This window comes from Solanum dulcamara, chromosome 2 (assembly GCF_947179165.1).
Source record: "Solanum dulcamara chromosome 2, daSolDulc1.2, whole genome shotgun sequence".
NCBI classification, from domain to species: domain Eukaryota; kingdom Viridiplantae; phylum Streptophyta; class Magnoliopsida; order Solanales; family Solanaceae; genus Solanum; species Solanum dulcamara.
Window position 1 is genome coordinate 22,732,743 of NC_077238.1, and position 23,356 is coordinate 22,756,098.

The 23,356-nt window shown below is 34.7% G+C and overlaps 1 protein-coding gene across 1 annotated transcript; it reads left to right on the forward strand.

The window, feature by feature from the left end:
• Window positions 1-7,128: 7,128 nt before the first annotated feature.
• Window positions 7,129-12,336, forward strand: LOC129880446 (protein Iojap-related, mitochondrial). Its single transcript, XM_055954481.1, has 4 exons — window positions 7,129-7,472; window positions 10,780-10,867; window positions 11,719-11,828; window positions 11,938-12,336. Exons 1-4 carry the CDS (start codon window positions 7,164-7,166, stop codon window positions 12,013-12,015), a joined length of 585 nt encoding a protein of 194 aa, XP_055810456.1. The 5' UTR covers window positions 7,129-7,163; the 3' UTR covers window positions 12,016-12,336.
• Window positions 12,337-23,356: the final 11,020 nt, after the last annotated feature.

Here is a 23,356-nt window from a genome sequence, read left to right on the forward strand (position 1 = left end):
CAACATAAATATAAACACATATTTTTTGGGGAAAATTAATTGTAAAACTTATAAGAAATTTATATGACTTCGACTGAGAGAGGTTTCCCTTTCGGGAACCCCGAAGGTCTTTGAGATAGAACTTAAAACTTCACACAACCACACACTTGTTTTATTATATAAACTGCTTTAGTACAACTTCAAGAAAGATTTTTTGGAAGGGGATTGGTGTTTTTACAAGGGAAGGGAAATATGTTGGAGGATTTTCTCTCTCTAGAATTCTATCCCTCTAACTTACATACTTCTTCTTTTTATAGAGGTGAAGATGGTAGAATGAAAGGATTTAAACATCACTACGTGGCCTTCTTCTAGATGTCCGACACTTGTTGATAAGGTTTAATATTGCGCGTCGGATGCTCATTGGGCCCCATCGTCACATGCACTATCAAACTTTCTTTTTGACCGACTATTTTACAGACGCGTGCTTTGTCAATAGTTTTTCCCTCTTTTGGAGGGTAGTGATAAAATGACAGCACTCACATAATATCTGTGGGCATACCCACATGACACACTTATTCACTTATCTTTATGTCTTTTTCATCTGTCTTTATGTCTTTGTCTCTTCTTTGTCTTTATCTTCTTGGATGCTCTTGCTCTAAGTATCAAGATTACGAAGGGCAATAGAGTCAAAACTCATGCCTGAGTCGTCGTCTTCATACGGGTCTTGGGCGTTTTGGTAATTATCATTTCCATAGCCTTCTTTCGAACTGGGGGTTCTTATTGGGTTTGTATTTGTGTCTTCGTCTGATTGAACCTTTTTATTTTCTGGATCTGGACTGTCTTTAATAATAACATGCTTATCACATCCCTGGTCTTTAAAGAATTGTTCTAAAGTTTGCTTAATTATGGCTTTAATTTTATTGTTTTTTTTCTTTTTTATAGCCATATTTGTTTTAGAACTGTCTTGGTAGAAAGTTTTAGGTAACCTTCTTCGTGAGGAAGAAGATTCCTTTTCTTCACTTTTTGGCAAAGTGACAGCCATTAACGGATTTGATTTGTCTTTACCGGCTATCGTTTGTGCCGGACTAGCTATACCTTGATCTGATATAGTAGATTTCTGAGCATTCAGAGGGGAATGCACACCCTTCTCATCCATTTTTGGTTGAGATGGAGAACTCAAGTCTTCTTTATGAGTACCTGTATTTGATTTAGCAACAAACTTACCTTGAAGAGTCTCTAGTTGTTTCATAAGTTTCATATTCTCTTGTTTGAGAGCCTCATTTTTTGCATTTAGTCTTTTGAAGACTTCGGTCATGGTAGAACAATGGTCGCAGAATATAATTTTGTTTGTATCTTTCTGGATGTTGTATTGGGTATTTGGGCTTGGTTTTGTCTAAGGGCTGGAGAGATGTAATAGTTTGGGCCCAGAATACCTCTAGCATAGTCTAAGGCTTCTGTAAAATTATTAAAGTCTTTAAAAAATGGGGTTTTTATCCTATTTATAGAGTCTACTACTTCTAACCAAGTCTAAAAAATGCCATTTGTTTTTTCATGTATGACTACATAGTATTTAAATTTATTTTCTCTATTCTTGTCTGAGAAATATTGACATAAAGCGTTATTGGCTGCAATAAAATGTTTAGTATCTTGTTTAGTATATGCTATCCATAAGTTGTCTACTAAACATTTTTGAGTTTTATCTATATTACATTTTGGGAGTATTCTAAAAGATAGGTTACATTGAGGATAAGAAATTAAATTAAATTTACCGAAGTAAATTCGTTCCATCATCTCAATGGTTCCCTGAGGTCTGAAATTAAGCTTACCAAGCAATGTCTGAGCATATGAGTCTGCTGGGGCTATTCCCTTGCCTTTGTCTGCTGGCTGTTGGCCAGTGGGTCTTATGCTGAAATACAATTGTTTAATTAGTTTTTAGTTGCAATCTACTCAACTGATCAACTAGATCATTATCCTTTCCCTTTACATATTCAAAAACTATATTATTGTATATAGATATAACGTCCATAAAATTTAGTCATCTTCTTTTACTACTTGCTTTATTATTGATTGTCTAGTGAAGCTTTACTATTGCTTCACAATCTGTTCTTATTAACACTTCTGATTTATTTAATATGTATAATTTAAAACTGTTCAGTCCATATATTATTGCTAAAACTTCCGCGTCTATACTACTCATATTTCCGCTTTGATAGGTACATATTTTTCTTCATTCTTACTACTATATTTATTTGGTCTAGTTTTTAAAACAGATCCCCATCCTAACTGACTTCCATCAGTTTTTACTATTAAATAATCTGTTTCGAGGGGGATTTGTAAATCTGGTATATGTTTGACCCTTTTTTTGATTTGCTGAATTAATTTAATATCTTTTATATTAAAATGTTTTTGTCCTTTACTACCTGTTTTGGCATATAAAGGTCCTGCTATTTTTCCTAAATCTTTTATAAAATTTCTAGCATAATTTACTAATCCTAAATTTTTTTGAAGATCTTTAGTAGTATCTAGTTTATTTGGCATGTCTAGTACCTTTTTGGCTATGTGTGGTTGTAACTTTATTTTACCTTCTCCTATTGTTGCTCCTAAAAAATTAATATGAGTTTTACATAGTTTCATTTTCTTTTTGCTAATTATGATCCTGTTTTTAACAATAAACTGAACAATGTTTGTAAGTGTCCTAAGTATTTTTGTATGTCTTTACTAAATACTAATACATCATCTACGTAAACTAATACAAAATTTTTATATTCTCCGAATATAGTATCCATTTTTCGTTGAAAAATTGGTGGTGCAGTCTTTAACCCAAAAGGCATGGCTAACCATTCGAAATGTCCTTCTGGACAAGTGAATGCCGTCCATTCTATACTTTCTAGGTGCATTTTTACCTGCCAATATCCTGATTTACAGTCAAATTTACTAAAGAACTTTTTACCTTATATTCTATTTATTAATTCGTTTTTGTCTGGTAACTTGTATGCATCTGTTTTAGTGTTATCATTTAATCTTTTATAATTAATTACCATTCTTGCTTTTCCTCTCACCTGCTCGCTATGGTTTCTAACCATGAATACAGCTGATCTATGTTTAGAGGTAGATCGCCTTATTACTTCTAGTTTTAGTAATTCTTTAATCTGTTTACTAAATTCTTCTGTATCTTCGTTATTAGCTTCGATAGCAGCTGTTTTTATGGTATATTCTGAGTTAATTATTTCTAATCTACATATAATCTTGTTATTATCCCAATGTACTAGGGGCCTTTCTCCAATTATAAATATATATATTTATACACTTGCATATTCAGTAGCGATGGGAGAAGGGTATTTTTCCCAAGCTAAATATTTTTAATATTTCACTAGTTTTGTAGCTCTTTTACTGCGTAAATTCTCGAGTTGCAGCGAGTAAGGTGATGGCTTTGATGAGATTTTAGAGGAGAATCGGGGGCTGATTTAATTTGTAGCATGGTTGTAGTATTATCCACTTTCATAGTTGAGTTGTGCTTTTTTATGGCTATTGCACCGGTTCTGGAAGGGGAGTCTTGGTAGCTTCAAGTGTTAAGGTATGTTAAGGCAAAACTTCTTTTTTTCATACCGCACGAATTTTGAAAATTATAAATCTATCAAATAAATTATTTTTACTATTCTATTCTTAGGAAGACCCTCTATGAAGGGCACTGTGATGTTAGCTGATCCTTTTTTTTACTGTATCGTATCATTATCGTGCTTGTAAAATTGTAAAGTATGTTTGACGGTTAAATCTATTTTCTGTCGAATTTCTTATTCATTATATTTATTAGCGAGCTATTGTCCTGAGAGTGAGGTTGGAATGTTGGAAAATTATTAGGTTATATCTAAGGGAGTTGTTAATTCATTTTTTTCTCATCAAAATCTATTTACGAAAATGATATCTCAAAATAATATTCATACTAAATCTTGTACTCCATTCTTTTTGGTTGTATACTTGTCAAGTAACCTTGTTCCTAAAAAGGATCATGCTATTACCAAATTAGAGTCGTTCATAAATCAAATTAAGCATGTTAGTCTCCTTTTGAATTCCTAAATGATTAATTTGCTAAGTTGGAATCGTGTCAAGAGCTTTGAGTCTATTACGAATTTTATAGGCCTAAATGGTTGTATGAAAGTTTAACAAAGTCACGAGGAGAGTCTTTAAGCACTTGGCGAAATCCATCGGTGGCCCCTAAAGTTGGCACCAACTTTCACTTAGACACCTCAACTAGACTTTGTTCATTTTAGACACCTCAAGTAAGGCTTCGATGTGTCATTTTGACACTTTATGCTGACTTGACACATTGCGTGTGCTGCACCCATTTTAAACGCGTGAAAAATATTTTTTTCTTTAAAAATATTTTTTTGTTGTTGTTCTTCTTCTTCATTTCTGCCATCATTTCTTCTTCTTTTTCTTCTTCTTCTTCATTGCATGTTCTTCTTTTACAAATCCCTTTTACAAAACACAATCTTTCTCCATTTTCTTCAACACCCATTTGCCAAAAATCCATAAATTCTCCTCCCCCAATCTCTCCAGACGATTCAAGAATCGTTGATAGACTTGTTCACATATTCATTAAGCCTCTTGATTCATCAAAAAGCCAAGAACTTGATGAGTTGGGTTCAAAGATTACTACTTGTATTGTTGAAGTTGTTCTTAGAAATCTGAGAAATTGGAGAATATCCTATTTATTTTTTAATTGGGCTTCGAATTTTATTGTGGGTTGTTTAAGGTTTGAATTCTTTAACAATTTCAAAAAAAATAATTTTAGATTTGTATTAGTCTTGCCGAAAAAAATAGAGGCCCAATTCTTTATATTTTTTTATTAATGATACTGGTTGTGATTTCTCAAGAATGGTCAAACAACAATACATAAATCTTGAAGATTTGAGAGATTGTTTTGAGATTAGAATATTTATAGATCATCAGAGAGGTTGCATTTTTGTTAGGAAGAAACCAAGAACAGAACTTTATTGATTCAGCAGCTTTCCGGCTGCTTCTAATTCAGAAAGGATGTGATGAAATAGAGGAATCATAGTAGCAGGACCATGAGATAGAACATGTTAATTTGAGAACGCCTGCTAGCATTTTATGTGGCAGTATAGAGCAAAAATAAACAATGTCGATAAAGTAGTAATCTAGTTTCAAAGTAGGGGTGGGTGGTGTTGGAAGATAGGGGTTGTGTGTGTGTGGGGGGGGGGGGTTAATAGTTTTTAATTTTTATTTTTTTTAAAAAAATTATTTGGATTAAAAAATGCCGCGTGTCATCAAATTATTGGTCATTTTTTTCTATTCAAAAGTCATTATTTGATAATTATTTTTGATATATATATATATATATATATATATATGCCACATGTCTTTATTTAATTCGCTGCTTTTGACACGTCATGCGAGTGCATTACACACACTTAATATATTTTTGTGATTGTCAAAAAAAATATCAAAATGACACATCAGAGCCTTACTTGAGGTGTCTAAGTGAAAGTTGGTGCCAACTTTAAGGGTCCACCAATGGATTTCGCCTAAGCACTTTAAGATCTTTATGAATATCCTCATGTTTATGTTACCATCCTAAAGTTGAGTTAAGTGTCCAGATCTATTCAAAAATCAAATAAGGTTCTAAAAGGCGTTCGCATGTTATACGAAAGTGATTATGAGAATAAGATTACTAATGAGCCAAGGTTGATTAAGTTCTTGTTATGACCTAATATGTGCATTCAAAGTTCATATCATACATGACATGTTATGCATGGACTCCGAGCTATAATCGGAGGTAAGTGGCCTATTTGCCCAAAAGACTATATATATTGTACAAATGGCCACAAGTTGGCATTATGATGCCGGTTAGCTACTGGAAAAGACTGCCATTGCTAGCATTTGGTCGGGTATGTCATGCATTTGTATTTATATAGACGTATTCACGACATACGATTACACGAGCATACCATGCATATATCACTACCATGAGGTCAGATGTCGGCCATGTACGCTATCAGAGTTTCAGTTTCAGGTGGTATCTATATTACCTTTTTACTGCAACTATTTATGATTCTACTTTTTGCCTTTCATACCAGCACATTTTCATTCTTACTGACGTCCCATTGCATGGGGATGCTACATCCGTGCTGCAGGTTCAGACAGAGATCCTGATCAGCCTTTGCAATAGGGGTTTGGTCTCAGCTGAGGATTGGTAAGCTCCATTCTTTCTGGAGCTGTTAGTTGTATGTAGATTTGACATATAGACTTGTGGACATACTGTGTTGGGTCTTTTCAGCTTCCATTTATAGCCTTGTCGGCTTATTGTATCTAAGTTTTAAATGTAGCCAAGTTGGTCTTGTCGGTCCTTTCGTTATTTTACTAATCTTGTGACCTCGTTGGTCATGTCATTTTGTTTCAGCAGTTTATTGTGGTGGCCTTGTCAGCCTTCGATGTTCTCTTTCTTTTATGTTTTAGTGGCTACTCTGTCAAAGATGGTACGGGGTGCCGGTTGCGCCAGTTTGGGGAGTGACAATATCTCACCTCATTTTTCTAGAGTCCTGAATATCTCAACAATATAGATATATTCATCATGTATCTGAAACAGATTTCAAAGTTTTTTGATTTGTTACGATTTGAGAGAGAATTGAGAGAAGAAAAATTGAATTTTGAATTGTTGTTTGAAGTTGATACGATCCGGTAGAGATTGACAACAAACTGATTGTCGTGATTAGGGGAACTCACATTCAATTTTACCTTTCCTTTCCTTTTTAATCATAGTTGAAATTTGAACTAATGTATCCACGAGTCTGGGATGTATCCGGATGCCCAAAAAATCAAGACATTTTTGTAATTAGGAAAAAGATAGAAATAGAATGTAACTTGATGCTTACACTATGGAATTTATATGAGTTATATTTGAATTTTTAAAAATTGAATCAAATAAATAAAATCTACATATTTAATTAGATATAATATACTGTACCGTTAATGAAGGAGAAATTTTATGTATGAAAATAATGTTAGAAACAAATTTCATACAATAGGTAAAATAATGATATTTTTAGGCATTTCTCTTTAGGTTAAAGGACATTTTTGATATAATAATAATAATAATAATTTATAATTCAAGTTAAATAATACTAGTATGTTAAAGGGTTTGGGGTTTGGACGGAGCGGCAGTAATGAATCCCATGTGGTCGATTTCAAGATGTCGAAGCTTGTCTTGTTCCCCTGCAACTCAACAATGGAAGCTAGGGTTATCAATGCTCAATCGGACTCTATCTTTTTCTTCCTCTGCCACCGATGAAGGAATACGCAGCGGAGAGTTACTGAAACTGGAGGAAGTGGAGACAATCCTCAGAGACGTGAAAGCTGATAACGTCAAAGTTATCCCCATTCCTAAACAATGTGATTTTGCAGATTTCATGGTCGTTGCTACTGGTCGATCCGCTTGGCACGTCCGTAACATTGCTCAAGCCCTAATTTACAAGGCAGGTTCCGTTATTATCGTTGCTACTTCAAATGTGTCAATCACTTTTACTTTTGTTTCTCATTTCTTCAACACTTGGTTAAGTTAACATAATGTGCTAGGGCACTAGGTACCTGTTACTTCCACCAAGATTTAGACAGATGGAAAGAATTCACTTAGGTTCATTTTCCGCCTTTACTGAGATTTGGATTCCACTTTCATAGAGCGCTAAGGCACCCTTGCGTGTATATGGAAGAACCTACATTAAGTATATGCTACCTACCATTTCACAACTGATTGACATGAATATCTCAAGCAGAGACGGAGCCACCTTTCTAGTCAGGGGTCATCCGAACTTCCTTGGACGAAAAATTATATTATTTATATATGGTTAAAATAATTTTTTTTTGTACATATAGCAGATGTCGAACCCCATTCAGCTAGTTTATTAGTCTTCTGGCTTCGCCACTGATCTGAAGGCAATTGAGGGATCATGTATTATAGTATACTGTGTTGCAATGGAGAGAATGGAAACTCTTGCAGCTTACAAAAGTAGCATAACCAGGCTCTTGGGTTTTGGGAACCAGTATTATTTACACAAAATGTCCCAGATGTAGTTCCCAACAATAGACAATTCTCAGTTCCTAATTCTTTTTAGATTTTCATTTTAAAGCTTATGAAAGGCTGGGGTGGGTCACTAAAAAGGAAAAGTTGAAGGCCAGGGCATAACCCTATTGGCAATTCTGCTGCATTGCATGTCTCATTTAAGTGCCGGCAATGCAAGTCCGAATTCAACTAAGGCAATCAGAGAGTGTTCTGGGCCTTAGTCAAATTCGTGAAGCCTATCCTTTGTTGAGTTTTGATATTAATAAAGGTTGGGGAGAGTTCCCGTATGTTATGTGTGTTTGTTTATTAAGTACGCTTTCTAAGAATTGCAAACAGTTCTGTACTTAGCCAAATCCGTGTGTGGTTGTGAGGCTGAAGTTTGTGAGTGTTGCAGACTGCCGTGCAGTGGTGTACTTAGCAAGGCATGCTGGTTCACCAAGCTAGATCTTAGGGTAGGCTATTGGTAGGTTAGGATTGCTGAGGGTGATGAACCTAAGACTACGTGTGTAACTAGGTATGGTTTGTATGAGTTCCTTGTAATGCCGTTTGGGCTAACCAATGCCCCGGCTACTTTCTGTAATCTAATGAATGATGTGTTGTTTGACTACTTGGATGACTTTGTTGTTGTTTACTTAGATGATATAGTCAAACGTTGGATGAACATGTGAAACATTAAAGTATGGTATTGTCTCGTTTAAGGCAATACACGCTTTATGTCAAAATGGAAAAGTGTGAGTTTGCTCAAAAAGAGATAAAGTTTCTTTGGGCACTTAGTTAGTGAGAATCAGGTTTGAATGGATCCTAAGAAGGTGTAGGCTATTGTTGATTGGCAAGCACCGTGCAGCGTGAAGGATTTGAGATCGTTCCTAGGATTGGCTAACTATTACCGAAAGTTTATTGCTGGTTATTCAAAAAGGGCAGTTGCATTGACTGATTTGCTTAAGAAGGATGTCAAATGGGTATGGTCGGTGAGATGCGAGGAAGCTTTTCAGAACTTGAAAGAAGCCATTGCATCGGAGCCAATACTAAAGCTGCCAGACTTTGAATTGCCATTCGACGTATACGCTGATGTGTCGGATAAAGCTGTTGGGGGTGCGTTGGTAAAAGAGGGTCATCCTGTGGCCTTTGAAAGTAGGAAATTGAATGATGCGGAACAGCCGTATTCAACTTATGAGAAAGAGATGGTTGTTGTTGTACATTACTTGCAGACTTGGAGGGTGTATTTGCTTGGTACATGCTTTGTGGTGCGGACTGATAATGTGGATAATACTTTCTTCAAGACGCAGAAAAAGTTAAGTCCAAAGCAGGCAAGGTGGCAAGAGTTTCTGGCCAAATATGACTTCGTATGGGATCATAAGCCGGGAAAGCACAACCAAGTTCGTATGGGATCATAAGCCGGGAAAGCACAACCAAGTTGCGGATGCCTTGAGCAGAAAAGAGGTATTTGTTGCAGTGTATTCTATTTCCAAACTTGAGACTGATTTTCTTGATATCAGATTATGTGCCTTGAATGATCCATTGTATGTAAAGTGGATAAATTAAGTGCAAGACGGGACATTGAGATGCTACTGGATCGAGGACGATCTGCTTCATTTTAAAGGGGGGAGGATCGTGGTACCTCGAGGTGGTGGACTGCGTAAAGACTTAATGAAAGAGGCGCATGACACTATGTGGGCTGGTCATCCAGGCTAGAACAGGCCTGTGCATCAGGGAGAAGGGAAAAAAGGACGCCAGTCAGCACATAACCAGTTAGTCCAGTACAAAAGGGCAAAAAAACATTTCAGCACTAGTACAAGTAGTCTACGCTAGAACTAGGGAGCTAACAAAGTCCAGAAACATGTCAATTCTATTAACAGGTGTAAGAAAATTCCAACTGAACAAATTAACTAAACATTGAGTCTTGAGAGAGTGAGTAGGAGTTGAAATTCCATCAAATCATCGGTGATTACTTTCATTCCAGATAACCCAAAAATGACTGCCGGAATCATCCTCCAGACTTTCTTGATGGCTTTATCAACTCTCCAAAAGAGGGATGTTATCCTGGTAACTTCTGGATGGAGAGCCTACAATTCTCATTGGTGTAACAGGAAATTATCTCACTGTAGTACATGGGTGTCCAAGACAGATGGAGGAGGATTAACTTCTTGGTGCCCCTTCAGGTCAGTTGAGGAACCTGTTAGGTTATTAGTAATGGGTACTGGAACCCAGGTATGAAGATTGTTTCCAAGAAAAGAGTATAAAGCCTGGTAATTATAACAGTCATCTTTGGTTTTAAAAAAAATTATAACAGTCATCTTAAGTATGACTGTATGAGCTGGCAATCAACCAAGGAAGAGGTAGGATCTTTGTGAAAGTACAGGATTGTGAAGCATATGATAACTTCAACTTGTCAACTATGGGCTCTTGAAGTAATGTACATTTGGACTATCTACCTGTGGTTGACATCTTGAAACTACTTGTTGCACATGCCATTTGGCCAAGCATTGCGTACAGCTTTGACTTGTTATCTCATTTAAAGAGAAGTGAATCTAGAAATTGATTTTGTGCATCTTTTTGGTTCACAGCTTAGAAGAACTTTTGGAGTCGAAGAATAGTTAGTACAAGATAAACTGTGAGAAGAATATCATTGCATATTCAGTGCTTAACTACTGGAAACAAATATCTTAACGATTTTACTTGAAGAATTTGCTTATGGGCATTTCACGTTTTTGTTCGATGAGCAGGTTAAGCAGAAGCAAAAAGGATCAAAGAGAATGTTGTTACCTAGCGTGGAAGGGCAAGAAGGGGGGAACTGGATTGTAATAGACTCTGGTAACAAGCGCTTCATTTTAACACTCTTATCTAAGCGGTTTTTAGATTTTTGTGGATGTGGTTTCACAAAATGTGATAAAGCATTGTGCGTTGTTATTTATTTCCAATGAGTCATTCAGGTGAAATCTGAAGGTGATCAACTTGTTTTGTGGAAGATCTATATATAGAAATTTTGGAGAGCATTCACAATTAAAATGCATGTCCGAGACATAAATCTGTTACTTGTCTCATACAAGCTACTGATGCACTGTTAAGGGTTATCTGTTTGAAAAAGAGACTTTTCCAAGTTGCTTCAATCGGTGTGGTGTATCAAGGATGATGTGCTTATATGAGTTCTTGATCTGATCATATGAGTTTTAAACTTCTAGCAAATTTAATTTTTCATGCGTCATGACCCTAAGTAGCTTCTGACCCTTCTGTTATGACAATCATGATGTTTATAAGTAATTCGATAGATTTTCATCCGTTGTAGACCTAGTTTGTAAAAGTTATCCGTAATATTAATTTTGGTGCTAAATGGACGATCAACTGTGACCTACAATCACCTTCTACATCTCTGATGTTGTTATGCAGCAGTAAAGTGCTCTGTATTTGTTTGTGATGTCCCTTATATGTTATATCAAGTGGAAAACGACTTGTGTGTGTACGTAGACTGCAGTACATGTAAAAAGTTTGCAACAACTTGTAGTTTTTGTCTATTGAGAAAGCTATTTTTGCATTGATCCATGTGATTGTGTGAGTGCAGGAAGTAGTTTTACTTGCCGTCAATTAAGTAAACTCCCTAGTTCTCAAATTCTGCTGAATTCCTTAGTATTCTATTTTTAGTTACTGATTTTTGTTAACGACAATAGGCAAATTAGTAATTCATGCCCTTGATGAGAAAGTGAGAGCATACTACAACTTAGAGAGGCTTTGGAGTACGGATGCATCAAACCAGGACCATGGTGTTGGCCAGGGTCAGGTAAATTATTTTTAGTTCTTTGTCAATTGTTAATTACTTTCAGCTGAATAACTTGATTGTCACATGACATTTCGAATATCCTTATTGGAGAATATTTTTTTATGTTAAGGATTTGGACAAGGCCTTTTTGAAGGTTCGCCCTAAGAATAACTCTAAAAACGGTCCTCTACAAGTCCCTGACCTCTGAGCTTCAGCATGGAAAATCAGCTGTCATGTTGGCTGGCAAACTCAGCTTCTATATAGAAGTGGTTTCTTTCAGGAATAGCCGGGGTTTTACTTAACAGTTTGGAGATAGTCATTAGATCAAAGCTTGGAAGTTCCATTTTCATTGTGAGTATATGATTTTGATAATGGTACCCATGAAACCATTGAGGCGTACATTCTCACAAACAACAGTGAAGCCTTTGGTGTGTAATAGTTGTTCCAGTTAATGATGTGTGTTAGGCTCGAGAGCCATGACTATTTTCTTGTTGATGAATGATATCAGCTTGGTCTACCGGGAAGCAAAGTGTTCAATAATCAAGCAGTGTTTTTCTTTTGTTGTGTGTAACCTGTTAGTAACAACAACAACAACAACGAACCCAGTGTGATCCCACCATGTGGGGTTTGGGGAGGGTAGAGTGTACGCAGGCCTAACCCCCACCTTAAAAGGTAGGGCGGCTGTTTCCGAAAGACCCTCGGCTTGTGTGTAACCTGTTAGTACTACTTAAAAATGGTATAACCTGCTATGATGTGATAATGTAAAAAAAATAAGTTGTCAGTGTTTTGTGTACTAATTTCCGTCCTCAAACTGGCAAACCAAGAATGCCAATGCTAAAGAGGAATGCAAGATGTACGTAATTCTGGTTTACTGCAACCGTCACTCGGCAACTCAAAATTGGTCAGCACAAAACCATGTGATCTGTCCTCGTTTACATAGAGATACTGTTCACTGCTGAAGAAAAGAAAAACCCTCATTCTTGTTAAGGAATCTGTTGAGTATACGCCACCGCCCAGCACACCAGCATAGCTTTCATGACCAAAAGGAAAAAAAACAACTTTTAGATTTGAAGTCAACAAGTCAATCATGTGACAGAGTCTACAAGCTTTGAAATATACATCACCAACGTATTCCTGGGAATGCAAGCAGAGAATCTCAAAGCACATTTATTGAAGAGGAAATTGACTAAATGACATATCAAATAATAGATATTACTAGTTCTAACAGGAGTTTCTATCTTTCCATACATAACAGCAGAATTGTAAACCTACCTAACAAAATATTAAAATTGATTATTAGGGTAGAAAAAAAATGAATAATGCTAATTAAATAAATAATGTTGAAATTAAGGTAGGATATATCCATTCCATAAATATAGATTTAGTGTAACTGATATAGTAATAAAATTCCTTAATTAGCTCTCATTCTATTTAATTTATTGTTACCTAATTCTTATAATTCTCTCCGCTTCTTTCTGTGTTTCTTTTTTTGCTTTCTCCAACTTTTTTCTTCTTCTATTGTTAAGTTAATCATGGAAAGTAACAATTGTGCTCAATATTAATTCAATACGGAGGTTGATGGGATGCTGCATTTTTTTTTTTGTTGTTGTTTCTTTTGTTTTTTTATATCATATGATCTTTTGTTGGTTTGATAGTATTTTCTACGGGTTACTGAAATTTTGTTGGTTTGAAAGTAATTTGTATAAATATTTTATTTTTGATGGTTGTTTTTTTTATTTTTTTAGGTATTAATTTTGATTATAACTAATATTGTAGGTCCGTCTTCCATTGCCAGATTACTTTTTTCCCTATATCATAGGTATTCTCTTTTTGTTGATTTTGAATCATTTTTTAGTATGATATTAGTATGAATTGTGTTATGCACTTACAAATTTTAAAATAAAGTTTTTTTTACAATAAATGCTTCTTAATGAATTTATTTTTCTAAATATAAGAGCTTGATGTTTGTATTGAAAATGATATTAATTATGGTTAAAAAGTTTGTGTATTAACTGATTTATTTTAATTATTTCAATAAAGTTTTTTATTTATTTTATGTTCGGGTTAGTTGGCGTCATTTTGTAGAGTTGTGACATTAAATGTTTTTGTTCATTTTCAGATAGATATGTTGATTACAATTTGGAAGGAGTTATATATAATTCTGACACACAATACGATGAATAAAATGAATATACTGAAAACCTTATTTCATACCATTAATAAATAATACGAACTATATGATTGTGGTATAAAATATGAATTAAACTATGTGATTTGTATAGTTCACATATAAATAATTGTTTTGATTGGATAATATTGATATGAAGTATGAATTTAATAATTAACTCGAAATGCCTTATAATATTGGTAGGAATTGTGATTTCAAAATGAACTATATAATTAAGTGTACTTACCATATAATATTGGTGTGGATTGTGATTTCAAAATTAACTATATTGATTTTAGTAATAATGATATGTATTAGGATTTCAAATAAACTGAGTTATTCAAACCATATTTCTACCCAGTGATATAGAAATTAAATTTCAAAAATTAAATCAAATTTATACCCATAAAAAGCTCAACGAATTCAATTTTGTGATATAGAATTTTAGAAAAAATAAAATAAAAAACTTAATAGAAAAAACAAAAGGAGCACTAATCCGAATGGAATAGATACATAATTGTATGATGTTGGTATGAATCATGATTTTATAATTGAGTGTACTTGCCATGTAATATTTTTATAAACTGTGATTTTGAAATCACTCTCTAATATATTATAGGGTATGAAATATGATTGGAAGGATAAGGAATGAAATGAATATATTGAAAACCTTATTTCATACCATTAATAACAAATATGAATTATATGATTGTGGTATAAAACATGAATTAAACTATGTGATTTGTAAAGTTCACATATAAATATTTATTTTGATTGTATGATATTGATATGAAGTATGCAATTAATAATTAACTGGAAATATCTTATAATATTGATATGAATTGTGGTTTCGAAACGAACTATATAATTGAGCGCACTTGTCATGTAATATTGGTATGGACTTGATTTCAAAATTGCTCTCGTATATATTATAAGGGTATGAAATATGATTGCAAGGATAAGGAATAAAATGAATATATTGAAAACCTTATTTCATCATTAATAATAAATTGAGTTGTTCAAACCAAATTTAAACCCATACAGATAGAAACTAAATTTCAAAGGCAAATCAAATTTAATTATACCCGCAAAAAAAATAATCAAAATTTTAATGTAGACTTTTATAAAAATAAAATAAAATGTATTCAACAAAACACACCATTAACTAAGCTAATTTTCTTGGTCTTTGTTTCGTCCTAGGTAGCTTTTGAATATCAGCAACACGTTCTCTCATTTGACGTGGACCACCAAAACTGCTTGCAACGCCGCCTGTTACCTTATTCTCACTTATTGCTCCATCATTCTGTTTTATTTTTGCATACTCCCAAAGTAGTGCTCAATAATACTGACGATGAAATTTTAGATCGAAGTAAAGACTGAAAATCTCAAATACACATTTCATATAATAATTGAGTACATGTCCTAAATAAAATGTATAATATATATTCGATATTAAAATAAATTTTTTAATTCAATCATCATTTGTTTACTGGTTGAATTAATTTGATATATAAATTGATTATATGTGATGAACTATATTTAACCAAATGAAGCTGATTTTATATATATCATGAGAACCCAAGATTCATTTTTGACTTGACCGAGACGAATAAAAAATCTAATTTAATACATAAATACAAAAATTACATACAAACAATAAGAATATCTATTTTAACATCTATTGGGTCTGGTACTGCATTGTATAAAAACAAATTTATTTACAATCATAAAGTTATTCATTTTTTTTATACCTATTTATTGCTTTATCAAATTTCATGATTTTTAAGTGAAATGTTTATATACAACCTAAAAAAAATATTAAAAACATACTAAAACTCCATAATATAAAAATTAAAAAAAAATATGAAAAATCGAACTTTTCATACCTTTACAATAATTTTTTCTTTTTTGTTCTTAGAATGCTTCAAATCTTTCTTAGGCTTTTTCGATGTTGAAGTCTCTCCCTTGAATTGATTTTTGCTCATTTTATATTGTGAATCATAAACAAAGTTAGAGTCCGAATCTACAGATGGAGAAGATTCGACATTGTTACTCTTTGTCTTTTAGATGTTTGTTTTGTGAAACTGATATCAATAGCAATACGGTCACTTTCTGTAACTCCTTTTTCGGTGTTTGAGTGAGAATATTGAAATTTGACATATCGGCAACTTCATGCATGCAGTCAAATCTGGGACTCTTACGGGGGTGACATTAGTTTTGAAGTTTTTGTTCATGATTCAGAAATTTAAAAGCAAAAATTTAGAATTCTCGTTGAAGAAGAAGAAAGAGAAAGGCACATGAACAAAGGGTTTGAAAAGAGGGTTGTGTTTACTGCGTAAGAATATTGAGAATTTTTTGGTATTCCAAGATCAATTTGATCTAATTACCACCATCGAGGGAGACGTACAAATTGAAAAGACCAAAATTATAATGTTTTAATTACCTTGGTATATGATATTTAAGGCATGCCTTTTATTTTCTCTTACTTGCATTAAATAAAAAATATATATAACTAATTAAATTTAAATTATTAAATTAATTCAAATATGTTATCAGTAGCAATTAAGTTGTATTAGAAATTTTTAATTAGTGATTTCATGTGATGTAATATATGTTCTTAAATACATATATGGTGTAATAAATTCTTAAACATCAACCTAGGATTGTCCAGGTATACTGTATAACAAAATTCTAATGATGGTAAAGTTTGGATCACTTTTTCATCTACACGTGTTAAGTATTCAAGACTTGACAACATATCCAGTATTCTAAAATAACCACTTACATCCTTTGGAATAGTTTAAATATGTTCTGTGTTTAATTACAACCCTATCATTATAATACAAATTTGCCCCTAATTTTGATAAAACGACACATGCCAGCTCAAAATCAAATAACCCACATCCAATTTTATTAATTACTCGATGGGAGTCAACATATCCCTCTTGAAATAATACTCTATGAGACCATTTCTGACCCTTCTATTAATATTATTATTATTTACTTCTTTTCTTTCGCTTGTGATGGTCCGTTGCATATGGTTCCAGACTATGGGGTTAGACTTATCTACTGGTGAGTTGATAATAGGTTTCATCATCACTTGATGAATCGGATCATGACAACCAACGTGCTATTATGAGTATAACATGAAAATATATATGGTCATTTAAAATCAATTCTAATTAAAAAAAATTTAAAGCAATAATACCAATTATTATCTTAGATTTAAATACATGTGGAGAGATTTTATATGATAGAATGAAAATTTAAAATGATAACAATAAAGTTGATAAAAATGAAAATTTGAAAATAGCACTTTTTAAGTCATCATTCATTTTATTGAAATCTTCTCTGCATGTTAGGTTGATAAAGATATAATAACTACAACATAAATTAAGTTTGACTATATGAGTTCTCACTAATCTAAAGACTAACTTTTATCAACGTTGTCACGAACCAAGCCTAGGGTCCAGACATGACACGACAAATGAGAAACACGAAAGTACCTCAAAGAAGTCTTTTAGCATTCTTTTAGCCTTTCATAGGTAATGACAATAAATAAACAAGCGAAAATTATAATAGTAAATCTTCAACTTACATATGTCCAATAATACCTCTAACTTTTAGATTTAACGGGGCAAAGACAAGTCCCTAACTCACCCTCAATCATAATAGAAGAAATGCTATAGTAAGTGTCTAAAGATCTCAACATATCATAAACTAAAAGATAAATGAGTATTGTTCCTGGAACATGAGAACTCACCAAAAGTAGACTTTAATGAAATCTCAACTAGGCACGTGGAGGAGAACGAGGAGGAGCATTGGTCCATACATGGTGATATCATGTAGGCAAAGGAATATGCGTTAGTATTTTGAATGTGCTAAGTATGTAGGCATGCATTACAAAGTAAAACATTTAGGATATTTATAAGGTAAAGTACATAAATTAGTGCATGCATGAGTAATCAAATAGATATCATTTAAATCATACATATGTAGATATATACATTTATGAGTAATCATGAAAATAGCATTTGAAACGTTCATTTGTAGAAGTTGACTATAACCGGCATTAAGACCATGTGACTCCAACCGATCTATATCTCACCCTCTAGGGGGTTATCATGTTTTACTGTTCTCATTCTTCTTCTCCCTCTGAAGAAGTGGTCACTTGTGATGCGAAGTTTATATTCACTAATGATGATCTTTTATTGGGTGAAGTATTGCATAATCGTCTTTTATATATGGTAGATTTTGTGCGTGGACATAAAGTAAATAGGATCATGGTGGATGATGGATCTGGGGTCAATATTCTCCCTATTCGTACTGTGAAAGAACTTGGAATACCGATAAATGAATTGTCTGAAAGCCGTCTGATAATTCAAGGTTTTAACCAAGGGGGGCAGAGAGCCATTGGTGCTGTCAAATTAGATATAACGATGGGAGATATGCGTTCGAGTGCATGGATGCATGTTATTGACTCAAAGACCTCATATAATATCTTGTTAGGAAGACCATGGATACATGAGAACAAAGTGGTACCGTCCACCTACCATCAATGTTTCAAATACTTTGAAGATGGAGTTCAAAAGAAGGTAGTTGCTGATGATGAACCTTTCACCGAGACAGAAGCACACTTTGCTGATGCAAAATTCTACATAAAGAACCATGCTTCAAAAGAAGTCAAAGTTGATAATGCGATACCTGGTGACATTACAAAAAAGGTTGATGTAGCACCTGATAATGCGAGGGTCATGATTGAAAAGAGTAAAACGCTTTCAGACATGAGTAAAGTACTTAAGATAAGTGAGGCATCTTCAGGTAAGAGAATGATTCCTATTTCTCACTATGTCCCAAAGACAAACAAAGTCAAGATCCCACCTTTTGAGTTGCAGAGTAGCAAGTTGACATTCCCTATCAAGCAAATTGATACAATCAAATCACCTTCAAAAATAATGCAAGGATTTGTCAGACCATCGAATCATGATTCACATAAATCACTTCCTAAAAAGCGTACAAATAAGGGTTTTGACCCGAATGCATATAAGTTATTGGTGAAAGCGGGATACAATCCCAATGAAGCTGCTAAAGTAGGGAAGCTTCCAAATGAAGTTATTGAAAGGGCAAATCATGGCCTAAATCCAACTCAAAGGATGATGATAGAGAGAGGGTATGATGTCAAGCAATCGCGCAAAGGCTTGGTTTACAAACAACCATCACCCGTCCGAATCTCTATAAAAAGGATGAGCATCAACTACATTACCCCTGTGGAAGAACCGATGATGTTCAACAAAAAGCCTTCTATGTTTGATCGACTTAGTGGCATGACTCCTAACGTTTCTACATCTGATCGGCTAATAGAATCAACTCCAAAAACTTCAGTGTTTGATCGATTGGGACCAATGAAGAAGAAATACAAGCGCCAAGGAAATTATAGAACAGTGAAAGAACGGGTACATGCTCGGGCGCATAATTCACCCAAGAATTGGCCCAATTTGATCCCTTCTAGAATGAGGCGAGAGACAAAACTTGTAGTTTCATGTGGAGATGTCCTGAGAGCAAGAACTCATACCATAGTTCACACTAAGGAGCGAGATGAAGATGAAGAAAGTGTGGAATCATCAAATCACATATCTTTTAATGATGATGATCCTCAAGAAGATGAGGATGCTAAAAATGCGCCACCTAAACTCGAAGAAGGGATAAAGAATACTGCTGATGCATTGAAGGAAGTAAATCTTGGGGTTGATGATGATATAAGGCCTACATATGTAAGTGCTTCACTGGATGATGATGAAGAGAAGAAATATATTGAGTTGCTTATGGAATTTAGGGATGTATTTGCTTGGAGTTACAAAGAAATGTCAGGATTATACCCTAAAGTTGTAGTTCATCGTCTTGCTGTGAAATGAGGCACTCGTCCTGTTAAACAAGCGCAACGTCGCTTTAGACCTGAACTGATTCCTTTGATCGAAACTGAAGTTAACAAGCTCATTAAAGCAGGTTTCATTCGTGAAGTCAAATATCTTACATGGATTTCAAGCATTGTACCAGTAAGAAAGAAGAATGGCCAAATACGAGTTTGTGTTGACTTTAGAGATCTTAATAATGCATGCCCTAAGGATGAATTTCCTCTTCCAATCCCTGAGTTTATGATTGATGCTACAACTGGATACGAGGCAATGTCTTTCATGGATGGTTCATCTGGATACAATTAAATTTGCATGGCACCAAGGGATGAAGAACTTACTGCATTTCGCTCTCCTAAAGGTATATATTGCTACAAAGTAATGCCTTTTGGTTTAAAAAATGCTGGAGCCACTTATCAACGAGCCATGCAGAATATTTTTGATGACATGCTTCATAAAAATATTGAGTGTTATGTCGATGACTTAGTGGTGAAATCAAAAAAGAGTTATGACCACTTGCAAGATTTGAGAATGGTGTTTGAACGACTTCGAAGATATCAACTCAAAATGAACCCTTTAAAATGTGCCTTTGGAGTTACTTCAGGAAAGTTTCTCGGTTTTATTGTTCGACAACAAGGAATTGAGATTGATCAAGATAAGATAGATGATATTTTGAAAATGCCTGAGCCACAAAATATTCATGAGTTAAAAAGCTTACAAGGAAAATTAGCATATCTTAGGAGGTTTATCTCAAATCTGGCTGGGAGATGTCAACCATTCAGTCGCCTTATGAAGAAAGATGTTCCTTTTGAATGGGACCAAACTTGTACCAATGCTTTTGAGAACATAAAGTCTTATCTGATGAAACCTCCAGTACTTGTAGCTCTTATACCTGGAAAACCATTGATTTTATACATCGCAGCACAAGAAAGGTCAGTAGGAGCACTTCTCGCACAAGAAAATGATGAAGGGAAAGAAAATGCCCTATATTACTTGAGTAGGATGATGACACAAAACGAGATCAAGTATTCACCTATTGAGAAGTTATGTTTGGCACTCGTATTCTCGATTCAGAAGATGAAGCATTACTTCCAAGCTCATATTGTGCAACTTATCTCTAAAGCGAATCCTATCAAGTTTGTCATGTCCAAGCCTATTTACTACTTATGTATCAGATACATGAGAATCTGATACATAAGCAACTTTACTGCTTCTGATAACATGAGAATCTCTTTGTTGGGTTCTCAGCAGAATTGCTTTGCCGCACTAATAATACATTAGGGAAATTAAGAAAACGGAATTTCTTGGGCAATCATCCAATTCTGAATGATTGGGAGTTATCTGATGAATTACCTGATGAAGACGCAATGCTAGTGGAAATTCAGCCACCTTAGAAGATGTATTTTGATGGTGCTGCACACCGTGAAGGAGCTGGTGCTGGAGTGGTATTTGTCACTTCCCATGGAGAAGTTTTGCCATACTCCTTCACTCTAACACAACACTGCTCCAATAATGTTGCTGAATATCAAGCACTCTTACTTGGGCTTGAGATGGCCATTGATATAAAACAATTGCAACTACAAGTTTTTGGGGATTCCAAGTTGGTGATCAATCAAGTCTTGGGTAATTATGAAGTAAAGAAGCCTGAGTTAATCCCATACTGCAATTACGCTCAAAAGATGATAGGGTGGCTTGGAGAGGTGACTATTCAACATGTCCCAAGAAAGGAAAATAAAAAGGCTGATGCATTGGCAGCTTTAGCTTCTGCATTAGTATCTCCTGATAAAATGCAAGTTGTGGTTTGCCAAAGATGGATAACTCCGCCTCCAGATGAGCATGAAGAAGAATTTCGATAAGTTATCGCCACTTCGGAAGCTGAAATTGATGATTGGCGACAACCAATAATAGATTATTTGTGTTATGGAATATTGCCAGAAAACCTTCGAAGAAGAACAGAAATCCGACGACGAGCCCTTCATTTTCTTTATTATAAAAATACACTTTACAGGCGGTCGTTCGATGGAGTTCTCTTATGATGTTTGGGGGCAGATGAATCTACTCAAGCTATGCAAGAAGCGCATTCTGGAGTATGTGGAGCGCATCAATCTGGGCCAAAACTTCATTTTCACATAAAAAGAATGGGATATTACTGGCAAACCATGGTGAAAGATTGCTTGGATTACGTTCGAAGATGTAAAGCTTGCCAATTCCATGCGAATTTTATACATCAACCCCCAGAAGTATTGCACCCAACTATCGCCTCATGGCCATTTGAAGCTTGGGGTTTGGATGTTGTTGGACCATTACCTAAGTCCTCTGGTGGACATTTGTACATCCTGGCTGCAACTGACTACTTCTCAAAATGGGCAGAAGCTGTTTCTCTTAGAGAAGTAAAGAAAGAGAATGTCGCCCACTTCATTCGAGTCAATATTATCTACCGTTTTGGTATTCCTCGATACATATTGACAGATAATGGCAAGCCATTTGATAACAAGTTAATGACGAAGATATGTGATCTTTTTGGCTTCAAGTAACACAATTCCTCTATGTATTATGCGACTGCTAATAGTCTCGCTGAAGCATTTAATAAGACACTCTGCAACTTGTTGAAAAAAGTTGTTTCCAAGTCTAAGAGAGATTGGCATGACAGAATGGAAGAGGCTCTTTGGGCATATAGGACTATGTATCGCACGCCAATACAAGCGACTCCCTATTCTGTTGTTTATGGAGTTGAAGCAGTTCTTCCACTTGAACGTCAAATCCCATCATTGCGCCTTGCCATTCAAGAAGGGCTCACTGATGAAGAAAATGCTCAGTTGCGCCTTGAAGAATTGGAGGCTCTTGATGAAAAAATACTAGAGGCCCAACAAAGTCTGCAATGTTATCAAGTTCGTCTGGCTCGATCTTTTAATAAGAAGGTTCGTCTTAGATGCTTCCAAGTAGGTGATCAAGTTCTTATTGTAAGAAGGCCCATCATTACTTCTCGTTGGTCTGGAAGCAAGTTCTCCGCTAAATGGGATGGACCATATGTGGTACAAGAAGTATACTCAAGTGGCGCTTACAAACTGGTTGACTCAGAAGGATTGCGCATTGGCCCCATTAACGGAAAGTTCATAAAGAGATACTATCCTTAAAGAAAAGAAACACACTCCTTAAGGTACGAGTATAAACTGCATGTTACTCCTGGCCCACAAGAGTATAAACTATGCACGGCACCCAAAATAAAAAAAAATGTCCGCTAGGTTGAAAATCTCGAAAGAGGCGGCCTAGGCAAAAGTTAGGACAAAAAAAAATATAATAAAAAATCATTCTCTCAGAACTACATTATGACTTGATCCTCTTCACTGAGGTACGTAGGCGCTTAGAATTACATTCTGAGTTCAGTCGCATGAGTATCCAAAGAACCCATAGTCTCTCTTGACCCTCTCCACCATAGTACGTGAGTTACATCCTAATTTTAGTCTCATAAGCTC

Bases quoted from the DNA above. Each gene is read 5' to 3' on its own strand.
- LOC129880446 (XM_055954481.1), top strand. From the start codon at position 7,164: ATGAATCCCATGTGGTCGATTTCAAGATGTCGAAGCTTGTCTTGTTCC. The intron at 7,473-10,779 runs GCAGGTTCCGTT...TTCGATGAGCAG, and splicing joins CTCAAGCCCTAATTTACAAG to GTTAAGCAGAAGCAAAAAGG. The intron at 10,868-11,718 runs GTAACAAGCGCT...TAACGACAATAG, and splicing joins CTGGATTGTAATAGACTCTG to GCAAATTAGTAATTCATGCC.